Source organism: Pelophylax lessonae (genome assembly GCF_965119305.1).
Source record: "Pelophylax lessonae genome assembly, chromosome: 9".
In the NCBI taxonomy this organism is placed as follows: Eukaryota; Metazoa; Chordata; class Amphibia; order Anura; family Ranidae; genus Pelophylax; species Pelophylax lessonae.
This window is the reverse complement of record NC_138776.1, coordinates 237,527,723-237,544,932: the sequence shown is the minus strand read 5'-3', so window position 1 is coordinate 237,544,932 and position 17,210 is coordinate 237,527,723. Positions and strand designations below refer to the sequence as shown.

The following is a 17,210-nucleotide window of genomic DNA, read 5'->3' as shown; positions in this document are numbered from 1 at the left end:
ACTGCCGTATCAAAGGCAGTCCCATTAAAGTGAATGGGACTGTCGGTGAGACAACAGTGGTTCAAAAGGAAGAGCCGCTGCGGGACAGAGATGACAGCTACTCTTTAGAAATGATGATCTAAATCAAGTCGATTTAAATCAAGTGTCAACCCTGATAGACCAGACATACCCATTTGGCTTGGAAACTGAAAACATGTTGGAATAGAAGCAGAGATATCTCTCCTCCTCCATAAAGAGCATGATGGCTCCTTGGGAGAGCAGTCTTTCCAGGGCTGGAAAATTGCTTGTTCGTGGATCCAAAAATATCTTCGAGCACAAAGCATGGAGGGGGAAAAGCAGCAAATCTTCAGCTTGCAGCCTCTGGACATCTAGCTGCAGATCTAGTCGTCTAAATTCCTGACTTCAAGAGGTCACAAAGCCCAAAAGACATCCCCTAGGAGTGGAGACACCCCTTCACCGGTTCTCTCAGAAAGTTCACTTACCCCTTGAAAGGGCCAGCTTAGTGCGGGTCAGAAGATGGCAAAATACTCTTTCTGAAATGCTCATTGTATGATGCAAATCTATGTAATATTGTTAAAGCGCTCAAATATTTTTCTGTCTTGAAAAATTGAATAATAACCACTGAAAACAGAAAGGCCAGCTTACACAAACTAGATATTTGGCTTTGTGTAAATACTCTGAGGTACCGTGAAAATGCTGGACTGTTCAATTCTACACAATATAAAATAAACGTGTGAAAAAAAAAAAAACAGAATGGAGAGTGAAAACCCTTTAAAATGGGGCACAACAAGTGTGTAGGTCTGGTAACTCCACTCAGATATCTCACTAAAAGAGTCCTTGAGAGATGTAGGAAAGGAAACCATCAGGTGGTTTAAAGTGGTAGTATACTCCGCTTTTTACCTACAGGTAAGCCTATAACAAGGCTTACCTGTAGGTAAAATTATTATCTCCTAAACCTGCACGGTTTAGGAGATATTCACCCTGCATGCAGCCGCTGACAGCAGCGGCGCATGCGCTCTGAAGGTCCGGCATATCTTACTGGATCTCTGCCGGAAAAGTGAACTCCAGCACGCATGCACGGGAGCGACGTCATCGCGGCTCCGGCCACTCATAGCGCAGGACCCGAAATCGGAAGAGACGCAGAGATAACATGTCTTCTCCCTCAGCGGTGTCCGGGCGACCGTGTCGGGGCTTCGTTCTAAGGCAAGTATTTCATAAAGTGCTAGTATGCGATGCATACTAGCACATTATGCCATCGTCCTGCAGGGTATTTTTTTTGTTGGGGGGGGGGGGGAATACAACCACTTTAACATTCCAGTATCCACTGGAAAATGAAATATCACTGCTTAGCCTTCAGTTGAGTGTTAAAGGCCCGTACACACGCACAGATTGTTGGCCGTAAATTTTCAGCCAACGTCCGATCGGTCGATTGTTGGCTTGTTAGTATGATGCTTCCGACAACCGACTGAGACTTTTCGGCCGAACAAAATCTGGTGTGCAGGCTATAAAATTTTTGTTGGCCAACAACAGAACAGCCGATTGTTCGTCAGTCAGTACAGATTTCGGCCGACAAAAACACGAAAAATAGACCAGAACATGACATCACTTCTGAAGTTGGTTGTTGTTGGCCGACAAAATTCGTGTGCAGTCTAGAGCACATTTCAACCAACACAACAACACTGGACAAAAGACGGCGGATCGGTCGGCCAACAATCGGTGCGTGTGTACGGGGCTTTATTAGTAATTTAGATCAAATAACAGTCCGTCTAGGACCCTGCACACATTCCTTCTACAGATGTGCTTGGTCACTCACCAATCGCTCCTGCTCCAAACGTATCATCATTGAACTGGTCGATTTCCTCATCTTCCTCGAGGTCCGGGAAGCCATCCCCATCCTCAAGAGACTGAAAAATATCAATGAATGAAATCAGCAATTTAGCAGCAAGACAGTAGGATCAATGTAGGGAGACCTAATATTGTATTATCTGATCAGCCTCAGCTACACAATACAATCAGCAAGTCTCATGTGTAATGAAAAAACATCTGTTCTGCAAGACAGCAACCGCTGAGATTTAAAAGTGATAATTTGTGGGTATTAATATGGTTTTAAGATTCAGTCTCTGGTATTATCGTACAATATGGGGCTCAATCCAAATGTTTATCATAAAGGAGTAAGAAAGTTCAAAACTAAAAAAACCCAAGAAGACTTGGAGAACGCAGCTGGATCATAGGATGATACAAAACAATAAGGATATAAAACCATGACGGTACTCACTGTCACTGGGAAAGAGATATTTAATGCTTTGGATTGCTTCAAATGGGGTCTGCGTTTACACTTATGCTAATGTGTATTGAACTTCAATGTCAGACAGGCTCTCTCCTTATTGTTTGTGCAATGAGGTGGGATGTGTATTCTGTCTAGATAATTAGTTCAGGTTAATTCTCTTTCTGTATACAATTCATCTGCATAGGATAATGTAATCAGGCAACCCCTGACCTGATGGGGTCATTTGATCAGGAGGGGGATGTGCTCATGTGTGTATAAATGGAGTGTGAAACTGTTCAATAAAAGGGAGAGATTGCAGTACTCAGAATCTCGCGGTTGGGAAAATCTGGTATATATGTTCCATGACTGGGAGGAAGCCATATACTGACAGAAGTCCACAATTACAGTGTGGGTTGAGGCTTCGTTACATAAACAATAAGGGAAGTAAACAAAAAATAGCCTGGTTAATGGCTCCCGCTGCTGCCTCGATCCCAGTAAGGAAAGACGCTGCTCTTAGGCACAGTGCTGGATCGAGATTGGGCTCAGTTAAGTATAAAAGGGAGCTGTACACAGGTTTTTTGCCTTAATGCATAAATGCATTAAGGTAATAAACCCAACTTTAAACTATTTAAAAAATCCTTCATAGATAAGCATACAGAATTAAAATGATTTAAATGTAAAGCTGAACTATGGGATAAGTAAATATTGTCTAAATAAAAGAGATGTGTACTCTTGTATCTTGGTGTGCTTTGTGTATTTTTCCCAGATCTGTGCAGTAATCCAGTGCGAATCCTTTTCATTGTACAAGGAGTTTCCTGCAATCAATGCTGCTCTCTCATTGAGCAGGGTGACCAGTCTTGTATCTGCCCCACTCCTGTAGTTTTCTGCAAGCATTCTGTTGTAGTGGGTGGACCTGCTAGGTCCCTTCCCATAGCGCTCACGCTATGTGCAGCACAGTGATGATGCCACTGAAAGCATTTTGCTAGATCTGTTCAAAAAAATGCATAATATTAACTGCTGATCCTGCCAGAAACGAAGCGAGATTCTGACTTCCTAAAGTGAGCTGACAATGCTGCAATAAATTCTCAAACATGGCGATCAGCCCTGTCAGAGGTCTCTCTGTGGAATTTAGAATGGCCACCCCCTACATGTTATGCAAAAGAAGAGAAGGGGGAGACATCTATAGTCCTAACAGAAACTCTTCTAGGGTGAAAATGCTCATCTTTCCATAAAAAGTGTTGTCATGCCAAGACGGGAAGTGTGTTACCTGCAGGATGTCCAGGTGAGAAAGGGAAAAACAAGCCTAAAGAAAATGCATATAATCACCACGTCATCTACAAGGCCCAAGGGAGCTTGATTTTCTTATGGAGTTGAGATTCTTCACTAAAAGAAGCACATTCAAAACTCGTCTGGCTCTACAACTCCTATGGATCACAGGAGTGCAGTTTATTTTGACAGCAGGCTAAAGTCTGCTGACATCACAGAGCCGATCCAGGCTCTGGCGAGATCGCGAAAATGGAGTGTGGATCCAACCATAACACTGGATCAGCACCCAGCTCAGCCTCTCCAGCCACTTCTGATGACGCCCAGTGGGAGGGACGAAACGCGTCAAGCTTGATACCAGCGTCTGACGTCATATCCGCCCGGTGGAACGCATGCTGTTCCTTGCTAACCACCGGTCTGAATAAAGGAACAGCCTGTACTTTTTATGCAAGTGGATATCGCTTATTGGAAGATTTAAAACGTTTTTACACCATGGAGTGTCTATCGATTTCATGTTCTGCGACGGTGGAGAGTTCTTGGAGGCATTCACTTTGATCAATTAACTTCTGTGGATGATTTGCCAGTGCGGGGGGGATCCATCATATAATCATCCACAATACCCATCATTGCTCTGGTGAGTGGGGACACATAAGGGGAGCAGGGCTTGATCACCTACTGCACATGTATTGGTTCATCACTGAAGTCAAGCAACAGCACTTTATGGACTCTTAATGGAGCGATATATGGACTCTTAAATTTGCACATATTTTGTCACTATATTGCACGTAACACTTTGGCACAGTTGATGTATTTTTAATGATTTTGATTATATCTATAGAGATTTTCTGCACAGTTTATTGAATGAGGTTTATAATAGGAGCAGTGAGGGGTGGGAAACAGCAAAAATATTCCCAAGGCTAAACATTAGGCAACCAGGCAACAGGGGCTCAAACAACTGGAGCCCACCTGAAAAAAAAAAAAAACAAATACACCCTCAAAGAGAATCAGGTCCTACTAAACAGCAGCCTGCAAAACCTTGCGGCCAAAAGAAGCATCCGCAGATGCCAAACACATCCACTTTATAAAACTCTATAAAGAAATGTGCACCGACGACCATGTGGCCATCTTGCAAACCTGCGTCATTGACACCTGATGATAGGCCCAGGAGGCACTAAGCGCCCTAGAAGAGTGCGCCTGGACAGGGAAAGGAGGAACCTGGCCCCTGATGGAATAGGCTTGAACCACTGTCTCTCTGAGCCATCTAAATATGGTCGCAGAGGAAGCAAACAAACCTTTACAAGGCCATCCGTGAGCAAAAAGAGTCTGACTTCCTGAAAGGCTTTGTAGCTGCCAGGTCCACGCTAATTGGCCGGACCACATCCAAAGCATGCAATGCTATTTCCTTCAGATGTTTAGGAATGTCTTCATTCAAATGGAAAATCAGACAGGAACATAGCCGCACTGGAGAAACCAAATGTCGGACACCCTGAAGAAAGGTACGCACCAGGGAGTGTGTGGCCAAAGCCAACACCTGACCCTTGATGGTACTCCAGGCCAATTTCTGTTCAACCCCCCCCCCCCCCATTGAAAGGTCAAGATCTGAGCCCCTGAGAAGGAGCGAGGAAGAACCCCATGAGACTCACACCGCGCAATGCACGTCGTCTTCCACGTACGATGGTAGATCTGTCCTAGAGGTAGATTTCCTATCTTTTAACAGTGTAGAAATCACCGACTCAGATAAACCCCTATGCTTCAGCACCTGGCATTCAACAGCTAAGACGTCAAAGACAGCGACTGTAAAGCAGAATAGAAGATCGGTCCTCTTCGGGAATACCCCACCTGAGACACCGCTGATGAAACCCCTTCGGATGAAGGGACCACTTTCAGTGTTCCGACGTCTGCCGACTGAGGTAATCCGCCTGACAATTTTCCGCAGCAGAGAGGGCTGGAACAAACCGGTCTGCCCGCCTTAGAATGCCAGCTATCTCCAGAGCCACCAGGAAACTTCTTCTGCCCCCTTGGTGATGGAATAAGCCATGGCCGTGGCATTGTCGGATTGAATGCGCACTGGACAACCCTGAAGACAATCAGTCCAATGATCCAGACACAGTCTGATCGCTGGAAGTTCCAAAGACTTTGATCGGGAGTCGGGACTCTTCCAGTGTCCAGATCCCCTGAGCAGAATGCTTGTCGAGGACGCCTGCCCAGCCGGACAGGCTGGAATCCGTGATGACCACTGTCCAAGGGGAGGAAGGATTTTTCCAGCCGAAGCGCAGGAGAACGAAGCCACAATATCAGGGACTCCTTCGATCCCCGACTCAGCCGGATCTGACCGTCCAGAGACTGCAGAGTCTTGTCCCATTTGTCAGAATTTCCCTTTGCAGGGACCTCATATGGAACTCTGTAAACGGAACCGCCTCGGAGGTAGACACCATCAGACCCAGCACCCACATGCAAGTCTGGAGGGATTACCATTTGTTAGACAGCAGCAATCAGGAAGTAAAATGATCTAGGAGTCAGCACCAGGGGATGAGGAGGGGCACCCACCGCTGAAAATCCCCGCCCACAGGGCTCCACTGTCATGGCCGCCTGCTATTTCCAATGGCAAACCACAAAAAAATGGCCGCCTGACTACACAAACATGGCTGCTGTGTATAGAAACAGAAGAGAAGGAGGGGAACCTTAGGGGCAGACCATCCCAGGAGGGGCCCAAAACCCTTCAGGGGGAGGGGGGGGGGGACCGCTACTCACCATAGCAGGAACCAGATGGGCACCGCTCCAGACAGAACCCCTCTCTGCATAGAAATGGGGGTTGTCGGCCTAGGAGGAACGCTGCAACCCGGCCCGAGACCCGGTCGTATGCGACCACGCGAGGTGTTTAACTTGCAGGCAAGCCCCTCCAGTTGGGCTATGTCGCAGCTGACCTAGCATGGAGCTGAGGTCTGCACAAGCTCACTGGCCTGACCACTGGATCTAGATTATCCAGCCTATCACCCAGTCCAGCAGTTGATTGTAGATCTCACAGGAAAAAATCCAGGAGATAAAAAAAAAAAAAAATTATCTAAAAAATGTTGCCAGGACCAAAGATCTCAGCAAAAAACTAGGTCCTGACTAGGTAGAAAAAAAAAACTGAGTGGCTATAGCAGAGAGAGGGAGTATACCCCCTAGGACTGCCCATGGGTGTAGCCAGAATTCTTTTCTGCCTAGTGTCCTACTTCTGTAGGGGGCAGTATAACCCAATGGTTATGAACATCAGGAGCTGTGTTCATCAATGAACGAAAGAGAAAAAGTAATTTTATTTTTGCATTAAATACACACAAATATGGCAGGGGGACATGTTTACTGTCTTGGGAAGTCTGCCTGATGGAGGAAGAAGGAAGTCAATCTTCATTCTTCCCTCTCAGTTCTCTCCCCGAATTACCACTTCTGGGCTGGTGAATCTGGGAGTGTGAATTCTGGCACAGATCGCAGCTTCATAAACTGGCTGTTTCTGTGTCAGTCAATGACAGATTCTCCGTGTGTGGACATGATCAGCGGAGAACATGTTCTCCCCCGATCATCTCTATTTAATAAGCCAGTAATAATCCGAGATGAGCTGCGATCAACAGGATCGCTGCTCATGTCGGTTTCATATACGAACACCTTACTGAAAGCAGACCTTCACTTAAATTTACAACCTTTACCTTAAGTATTCTCACACCTCCCCCTCTCTGCAAAGAGCAATAAATCATTTTTATTTTTTTCTAGTGGGGATACATCGGTTTTAGAGGCAGCACAGTCTGCACCCCACCTTCCTCACCTAGATGAAAGGGATGTCCCTCAGCCTCCTGGGATGCCAATGTCACGCATCCATGAAAACTTCAGAGCTATGTATAACAAACATGCTCAGGAGTGCAGTCTAAGTCTCGATTCACACTAGAGCGACTTGTCAGGCAACTTGTCAGCCTGACAAGTCATGCTCCCTCGCAGTCCATTGACTGATACAGGACCCGTTCTAATAGGAGCGACACAAGTCGCTCCAACTTAGAAAAAGGGTCCTGTACTACTTCGGGGCGACCTCGGAGCGACTTGCATAGACTTCCATTATGTGAAGTCCCTGCAAGTCGCTCCGAAGTCGTGGTGCATGGGAATGCTCAAGTCGCCTCCGAAGTAGTACAGAGTCGTGTCGCCCCAGTGTGAACCGACTAAGGCCTCTTGCACACAATACTCCTGTTTGAGCATCTACTTTTTCCAGACCTTTTTTTTTTTGTATGTATTCGCAAGTATTCGCGTGCATTGAGGCTTAAATTACTGACCAAAAATGCAAATTTTTCTATTTTGTTCTTACTGAAGAATGCACAGCGCTTGTTTACGCGCCTGTGTGCATAGGCACATTACAATTAATGGGCTGTATTTTAGCTCAAAAAAAGCTGTACTGAGCTTTTTCAAGCCGCTAAATGCTCAAACAGGAGTATTGTGTGCAAGAGGCCTAATGCTGATCATACACTATACGAAAAATCGTCCGAAATTCGGTCATTTGGACAGTTCTTTCTTTTTTCGGCCAGTTAATGGGCACGAATCGATAATCGGTTGTGACATTTTTGAGCCGAAAAAATGTAGGACAAGTTTGGAAAGTTTCTAACGAACAATAAATTGAAAGGTAATGTGTTTCTCGTTCAAAATGTTTGCACTAGGTATATGTGAAAAAACGAACAAATACTGATTCAGTTATGTCCATTAAGAGCCGGTTCACACTGAGGCGATCCGACTTCGAGGGGCGACCTGTGAAGTCGCGGTGCACGCGGCGCGACTTGCAGGGACTTCACATAATGGAAGTCAATGCAAGTCGCTCCCAGGTCGCCCCAAAGTAGTACAGGACCCTTTTTCCAAGTCGCAGCGACTTGTGTCGCTCCTATTAGAACGGGTCCTGTGCTAATCAATGGCGAGCGACCGAGCGCGACTTGTCAGGCTGACAAGTCACCTGACAAGTCATGCTAGTCTGAATGGGGTCTAAACGATTTAACGGTCATTACCTGATGGCACGATCGTTTGCTCTCACGGCCGAGTCATGGTTTTTCGAAAAGGAGTTTGAACGATTTTTCGTATAGTGCAAGACCAGCATAAGGCAGCCAGGTCCTGATGGCATCAGAAAAGAAATGTAGGACCCAATGTGCAATGGCTTTCAGGTGGCTTAACGCAAGACAACACTGGATTTTCTGGTCAGGCGAGTATATATATTATGAAGATAAACCCAGAACCAGAGGAACACAAACTTTGGGAAGGAGGAAGTCTGAACTTCCTCTTAGGAGCTGTTCACACTGCCTGCAGCCCAAAATGCTGCTGCCCACAAACTAAACTGGCGTGCGGGCATCAACATTTTTAGCTGCAGAGCTGTGTGGAAGGGGGCTATGTAACGTGTGTTTTATCACATCACACATCTCCCTGTTTTTGTGACTGAACCTTAGGTGAAGTGTATAAATTGTCACTTCATTCAGGTCATTGCACAGCAGCATGCTGAACATGCTGTGTGGTGACATGCAGGGCCATACAGAACGGTGCGAAATTATGCAAAAATGCTGCATAATATTGCACATCTCTGGAACACTGCGCTCTGCTGTGAACATGACTATGGTTGTGTCATTGCAGTCACCTGCATTTTTCCATACTGTGAATAAACCCTTAAATTGCATTAAGACTGTAGTGCCCAGCACCACCCCTTCCATCAATGCCATTTGAGACACCCCGCTCAGCTTACACCCGACTTTAACTAAAAACCAGACTTGGGGGGGGGGGGGTACAAGTACTAAAGGGCTTTTTTTAGGTGGGCTGCATGCACATAAGCTGGCAAGAAACATGCTGGCAGACAGCAGAGTGAGCTAAGGCTGGCCATACATGGATCGAAATTCGAAATAATTTTCTTTCGAAAATCTTATCTAAGAATTTTCTTTCGAATTTTGCACCATTAGTGGGCTGCAGCAACGGCCGCTTTTCGTGCAGCCATTGAATTTGAGTGATCAGGCATGTTGGAAATTTTTTGAAAAAACAAAAGATTTTATAATAATGATAGAAACGTGTGAGAGAAATAAAATGGAAAAAGAGATGCAAGTAAAGAAAAATTCCTGGAAAGAAAAGATTCTCGGCCACTAAAATTCCTTTCTGTAGCAACATGGGGTGAAATTGAAGGCCATCGGATCACTAAACGCACAAAATTTCCAATTTTATAAAGAAAATTAGTTCAGAAATTGACCCATGTATGACCAGCCTAATGCCTCGTAAACAGGATCAGATAACCGGACGAAAAAAAAATCTATTTCTAATTGTTCGCACGATAATCTGATCGTTAATACACAGGTTTGGAAAGCCGATCACGACATTTCGTCTAACAAAATTAGGGACAAACACAAACTTTTGTCTTATGATAGCCTAGCGAACGGCAAACGTTTAATCAGTACAGTATGCATCCGCAAAAAAAAAAAAAAAAAAACGATAGACAAAGACAGCGCATGATCAGAGACACGAAATTAACCCGGAAAAAGCCTGGCCGCCATTGTTTTTGTTTTGCACTATCCCATACAAAGCTACACAACCAGGAAGCTTTTCCAGAATCGTATGAAAATTTTTTTTAAAAAATGTGTGACAATTGTGTAAATCTCAGGACTGGATAAACAAAAACACGAAGTTTTTTGCAGGTAAATCAGCACCTATAAAGATTATGTAGCCAGCGGCTTGTCTGGAAGATCAGCTTTAAAGGCATAGTACACCTTTACCAAACTGTCTATGCAGACAAGGGGCGTATAGATAAAGATAAAAGAAAAAAAAAAAAAAAAAAAAAAACACCAACTGTGAAACTTTGACTAATGTAGAATAATGCCCATGCTATAGGTGTAGGAAAAAAAGCCCGTCCGGAATACTCCCGACTGCTACTGTTCATCTTCATCATCATCATCACAGGAGTGAGCTCCTTTTCTCTTATTCAAACCCCCTCACACACACCTGTCTATACAAGGCTACACAGTTAACAGTGCATGTCAGAGCACAAACCAAGCCATGAAGTCCAAGGAATTGTCTGTAGACCTTCGAGACAGGATTGTATGGAGGCACCGATCTGGGCAAGGGTACAGAAACATTTCTGCAGAATTGAAGGTTCCAATGAGCACAGTGACCTTCAACATCTGTAAATGGAAGAGGTTTGGAACCACCAGGTGCCACGGTTACGCATGCCCATAACGACAAGCTCACCGGGACTTGGTTCCATGACTGGAGGGGGGAACTTACTGAGCAATAAGACTAACTGGCTTCACAGCTCGCACTACCTCTGGCCACCACTAGAGGGAGACCCTACTCCAATCCAGCTGGCTGACCACACACAGGCAGGTACGAATCTTTCATACAATCTGGTCCCCTCTAAGAGCCGGTTCACACTACCGCGACCAGACCCATGAAGGAGAGACGACTTGTGAGAGACGACTTGTGAGAGACGACTTGTGAGAGACGACTTGTGAGAGACGACTTGTGAGAGACGACTTGTGAGAGACGACTTGTGAGAGACGACTTGTGAGAGACGACTTGTGAGAGACGACTTGTGAGAGACGACTTGTGAGAGACGACTTGTGAGAGACGACTTGTGAGAGACGACTTGTGAGAGACGACTTGTGAGAGACGACTTGTGAGAGACGACTTGTGAGAGACGACTTGTGAGAGACGACTTGTGAGAGACGACTTTGTCTGTGGGGAATGCCTGGGTAATCTTTTTCTTCTTCCTGGAAAGTCTGATCACAGTCGCTTGAAAATAGATAAAGATCCGACTTAGAGGCGACTCCCATTGAAGTCTATGTGCACAAGTCGGATAGAGGTCGCCTTGAAGTAGTACAGGAACCTTTTCTGAAGTCGGAGCAACTTCAGTAGTGCATATTAAGACGGCTCTCATTCATTTACATTGAATTTGTAATGACAAGAGACTTGGGGCGACATGAGGGCACACAAGTCGCGTCCCAAGTCGGAGTAGTGTGAACCGGCTCTAATGGTTGGGGAGCAGTCTAGCAATTAGCACACACGTCTAGGATTCCTCCAGCTATCCTACAAGATAGAACCCCGGTGTTAATCACTCTTTCCACTGTCCACACACCAGACACGCAACAAACGATAGCCTGCCACCACCCAACAGTTTGTCCGCAGACTGGTCTGGTAGGCCACCACACAGATCTCACTCTGGCAGATCGACTAGTTTACCATCTGCATGTACTCTGCCAACACAGTGCAATTGCATACCGATTGGTGCGCAAGGCACTAAAATGCAACAATCTCTCCAGAGATATGCACCCTAGTTGAGTACACAGAAGTAATTTACTATTTTAAAATGTAACATACCAAAAGAAGAGCGAGCATAAGAACTATATACAAAAAAAAACAAATTTGCTATGAAAATAAAAAGGGATGAAAACAGAAATTAACTTTACCAAAGTTAATCCTTTGGTAGAAGTGTACCAGAAACCGTGTGGGGGTTCCCCAGTTTTAACATCCATATCTCAGGTTCCCCAATTTATTGAAATATTGGACTCTTCCTAGAGCGGGCTGCCTGGGCAAACTGAGGGATAGGGGGAGGGAGAAGGACCTTGGGATGGTACCCACCGTCACTGGGAGTGAAAGAAAGATACTTAATGGTTTGAATTGCTTCAAGTGGGACAGTAATATTTGTCAGCCATGTATCTCGAGAAATATGTGAGGACTATTCCTGTTTGATTCTGAACATGTTCATTGAAAGAGCTATCGCATTGGGCTTCTGTTCCATGTCCTTCAAAGTCAGACAGGCTTTCCCTATTGAGATGTGTATTCCATGTACTTCAATGTAGGAGATGGCCAGACTGTCATTGGCAGTCTTATCCTATTGTCTATATATTTGAGGTGGGATGTGGATTGTGTTAAGTCTCCCTGTCCCATTGTTAAATGTTAATGACCTCACATTGTTCTGTCCAGATAGCTAGATAATTAGTTCAGGATAATTCTGTTTCTGTATACAATTTCATCTGCATATGATAATGTAATCAGGCAGAGGGGAGGGATTGTGTACACTGTATGGGAGGAACGGAGCGCAAAACTTTTTTTTGGATTGTGAATTTCATGTCCGGTTCCCTACAAGGTCCACATGGGCGGTAACCTTGTGGGGGAAAACTGTATAAAAGAGCAGCTGTACCATTAAAGTTTGGGTTCTATTTCAACCTCCAATCTAGAGTCCTGTCTCTTATTGGGCGAATCTGCTACAAGGGATTGTGGTGCTCTTCATACTCCCTTGAATAATCACTAAGCTCTTGTAAGAGCTTGTTCCTGCTCCACTCTCTGGGGAAAGAGAGGTTCACCCACTGGAACCTTGTCGTAGGTCCAGGATATGTAGGAGACAGCAAGACCCCAACTAAGCTGTGGCGGTTCGTGGGGGTCTGCAGTGGTTATGGTGTCTGGTGGAGTGCTTACAGCCCTTGGGAAGAACTAGGAGCATCCGTCAACAGAGGTAACCAGTCGGGGTGCCAGTTGATCCATTAAAGGCCTTAGTCGGGGAGGTGACCAAGAACCCGATGGTCACTCTGACAGAGCTCCAGCATTTCTCTGTGGAGAGAGAAGAACCTTCCAAAAGAACCACCATCTCTGCAGCACTCCACTTATCAGGCCTGTATGGTAGAGTGGCCAGTCGGAAGACACTCCTCAGTAAAAGGCACATGACAGCCCGCCTGGAATTTGCCTAAAGGCACCTTAAGGACTCAGACCATAAGAAACAAAATTCTCTGGTCTGATGAAAAAAAATTGAACTCTTTGGCCTGAATGGCATGCGTCATGTCTAGAGGAAACCAGGCACCGCTCATCACCTGGCCAATACCATCCCTACAGTAAAGCATGGTGGTGGCAGCGTCATGCTGTGGGGATGTTTTTCAGCAGCAGGAACTGGGAGACTAGTCAGGATCGAAGGAAAGATAAATGCAGCAATATACAGAGACGTCCTTGATGAAAACCTGCTCCAGAGTGCCCTGGATCTCAGACTGGGGCGAAGGTTCATCTTCCAACAGGACAACCACCCTAAGTACACAGCCAAGATAATAAAAGAGTTGCTACGGGACAACTGTGAATGTCCTTGAGTGGCCCAGCCAAAGCCCTTTAACCCGATTGAATACCTATGCAGAGATCTGAAAACGGCTGTGCACTGATGCTTCCCATCCAACCTGATGGAGCTTGAGAGGTCCTACAAAGAAGGATGGGAAAAACTGCCCAAAATTAGGTGTGTCAAGCTTGTAGCATCATACTCCAAAAGACTTGAGGCTGTACTTGGTGCCAAAGGTGCTTCAACAACAAAGTATTGAGCAAAGGCGGTGAATACTTCCGTACATGGAATTCTTTTTATTAAATTTGCAAAGATTTCAAACAAACTTCTTTCACATTGTCATTATTGGGTATTTGTAGAATTTTGAAGAAAATAATGAATTTAATACATTTTGGAATAAGGCTGCAACAAAATGTGGAAAAAGTGAAGCACTGCGAATACTTTCCGGATGCACTGTACGTAAATGGTCTACACCTATAGCAATAATTCTCAAGCTTTTTTTCAGTGGTGGCGCCCTTTAAAATTCTGTAAAATCTTGAGACACCCCATTCTAAATGCAAAAAAAAAAAAAAAAGGTTAAAGTTGGAAACCTGAGCCTGGAAAGATATGTACAACCAACACCTTGATGAAATGGACTTCACATCAGAGCACCCCCCCCCACCCTTCACATAAGAATCCACCCTTTGCTTCAGAGGTCCCCCTACTTGTCAGAATTCCATCATAACAAATGACCGTCTATATATCCGAGCCCCCCCCTTCTCCCCAATCACCAGAATGCCCTCATCACAACAGAGTCAGAGCCCCCCCCCCCCTATTACAGCATGGGAGCCCCCCAATCACATCAGAATACCTCTATTAATAAAGAGTGCCCCCCCCCCCCGAAATCAGACTCCTCTCATCCATCTTTGATACAGGATAAACTGGGTGTCAAGCTTGAGACCCCCCCAGGAGAACGGAAAGGGTACCCTGGTTAAGAAACATTGACCTATAGCAAGAGCATTATTCAACACTGGTCAGAGCTACATGGTTTGTCATCATCTACAGACATCCCTTATCTGCATAGGTGGCAGCCTTTTGTTAAAGTTGAACTATGCCCTTTAGTAAAACACATATCACACTTTCATTGGCTAATAAGGATATCTAGCTTTCCCAGAGGTCTTGCTTAAAAATGGTTTCCAATATTTAAAAATGCTTGTTATACTTCTACCCAGGGTTCGACAAACCCCAGGCGCCAGGTCACCATGGCAACCAGAAAACGCATCCTAAAGCCTGGGCTTTTGCCAGCCCACTCACCACTGGCAGGGATGTGCAATTCCTACCACCCGACTCCCGGGACATGCAGTTCCAGGTGCTGAGCAGATGCCTTTTTTAGATTACATTTAGCAGCAGGGGTTTTTTTTTTGCCAAGGTAGATGGGTGAGGTGAGGAGAGACAAAGGGAAAGGGGCAGTGTCTCATGGACTTTTCATTGTGCTTGCAAGATCTGTGGAGGGGATTTGGCACGAGCTTGCTGCAATGAAAGTGAGCTGTGTGTATCAGGACCGCATCATGCCTGCTGCGGAAGTGCCGCTTTCTGACCCAGGTAATGTCCTATGAACTGCGCTCTGCAAAGATCACTGTGACTATGCCAGGCGCCTCAGGGGATAAAGCCACACGTGTTGGTATATGGCGCTACCTGCTCAAGGGAATTAGGGGAATGGTGCCAAAATGTGGACTAAATTATTAATCCAACATGGGTGGTAACATCAATCAACAATCATAATATACCATAAGATAAAAAATAAAATTATGAAAGTGCACCGTGCCAGGTGAGACGCTTGCTGGGCATGTACCAATACCCTTACTAAGTGTAATACCCTTACATCTAATAACGGAATAAGATAATAGTGCTCAAATGTGTGATATTTGAAAACTTTATTGGCTGATCAATGTGCTCACTGTGCTGTAGATATGTATTAAATCTACCACCGGTGTATTCAGTGAAGCCCCCTCCCTGGGGGGGGTAACAGTGTTGAAGGTGCTAATCGAATAATATTCTCATAAGGTGTTGAAATTAAAAGTAATAGCAAAAAGGAAATGAAATAATAGGAAGATCACTCGGATCTCACTGTTTGATACACAGCACTGGGAGTGATCTCCCTATTATTTCATTTCCTTTTTGCTATTACTTTTAATTTCAACACCTTATGAGAATATTATTCGATTAGCACCTTCAACACTGCTACCACATCCCCAGGGAGGGGGCTTCACTGAATACATGTGTTCCCAAGGTGGGCTATGTACATCTATAGACACACACAGCACAGCCGTCTAAGATGTTGGTTAATGGGGCACACAAGCAGATGTGTTCCCGAGGTGGGCTATGTGCATCCATAGACACACACAGCACAGCTCGGCCCAGCCGTCTAAAATGTTTGTTATGGGGGCACACAAGCAATGTGTTCCCAAGGCGGGCTATGTGCATCCATAGACACACACAGCTTGAACCAGCCTTCTAAGGGGCACACAAGCAATGTGTTCCTGAGGCGGGCTATGTGCATCCATAGACACACACAGCAGGAACCAACCTCCTAAGGGGCACACAAGCAATGTGTTCCTGAGGCGGGCTATGTGCATCCATAGACACACACAGCACAGCAGGAACCAACCTCCTAAGGGGCACACAAGCGATGTGTTCCTGAGGCGGGCTATGTGCATCCATAGACACACACAGCACAGGATTTGACTGACAGCCAATGGCTCCCTGTGTCCAGGAAGAGGGGAGAGAAGAAGCCGGGGACAATGCTGGCTCATGAGGAGTCAGTGAAGTGTTCAGAGATGGGATAGGGAGCAATCCATGGGGAGTTGTTTACATTGAGGAAATAAACTGATAGCCTTTATCAGCACTTTTAGTGTCCAGTCTCTGCTCTGTATGTAGTCACGTGTGTCCTGTACTCTCAGACTCCAACCAGGAGGAGGAAGTGAGCAGCTCTGGTGTATCCATGGTAAACAAAGTAATGGTATCGCCCCCCTGGAGCCACAGCTATGACCCCTCCACAGCTAACCTGCCCACTGGGAGCACACCAAAGCCGAACCCGGCCATAACACCCCCCCATACCTGAGCTCTGACTCACCTGACACCGCAGCATCGCTCCCTCTCTTGGCCTCTCCGCACCCCCCTGCCCTTACTACGGTGCGCGCACCCGCGCTCCCTCCTCTTGCCCTTCTCCTTTCTCGATTGGCGAAACTTCAAGCGCGCTCCGACGCCCAAGCAAGGCCATTGGCTAGCGGGTCTGGCCGTGTGCGTGCTCGCCCCCCGCCCTGCTTCTTCCGAAGCTCGTGACGAACGGGCGCGCTCCGGGGTCACCCAGATGACCGTGCGCGGTGATGTAAAGGCAGAGGGACCGCGCCTTGGCTGTGAGAAAAAAAAAAATCAGTGTAAAACTTTATTGATAACAGAATAAATTGACATAACAGAGAAGGAATTAATGGAGTGTAAATGTATAGTTACAGCCTTGTTTATGGTATGTTAAGCACCGCCCCCCCAGTAGATATTTACTTGTAAAGTATTAAAAAAATATATAACCGCTTCAAGACCAAGCCTATTTCTGACAGTTGTTGTGTGCAAGATAAAATCAGT

General features: G+C 45.7%; 1 protein-coding gene across 1 annotated transcript in view; it reads right to left on the bottom strand.

The window, feature by feature from the left end:
* Positions 1-16,831, bottom strand: part of PATL1 (PAT1 homolog 1, processing body mRNA decay factor) — a 104,271-nt gene extending 87,440 nt beyond the window's left edge. The window contains exons 1-2 of the mRNA XM_082268306.1: positions 16,705-16,831; positions 1,814-1,904 (exon numbers count right to left, since the gene is read on the bottom strand). Of these exons, the coding sequence (XP_082124432.1) occupies positions 1,814-1,904; positions 16,705-16,719 (106 nt within the window). The 5' untranslated portion in view covers positions 16,720-16,831. The remainder of the gene's footprint in view (positions 1-1,813; positions 1,905-16,704) is intronic.
* Between the last annotated feature and the right edge of the window lie 379 nt (positions 16,832-17,210).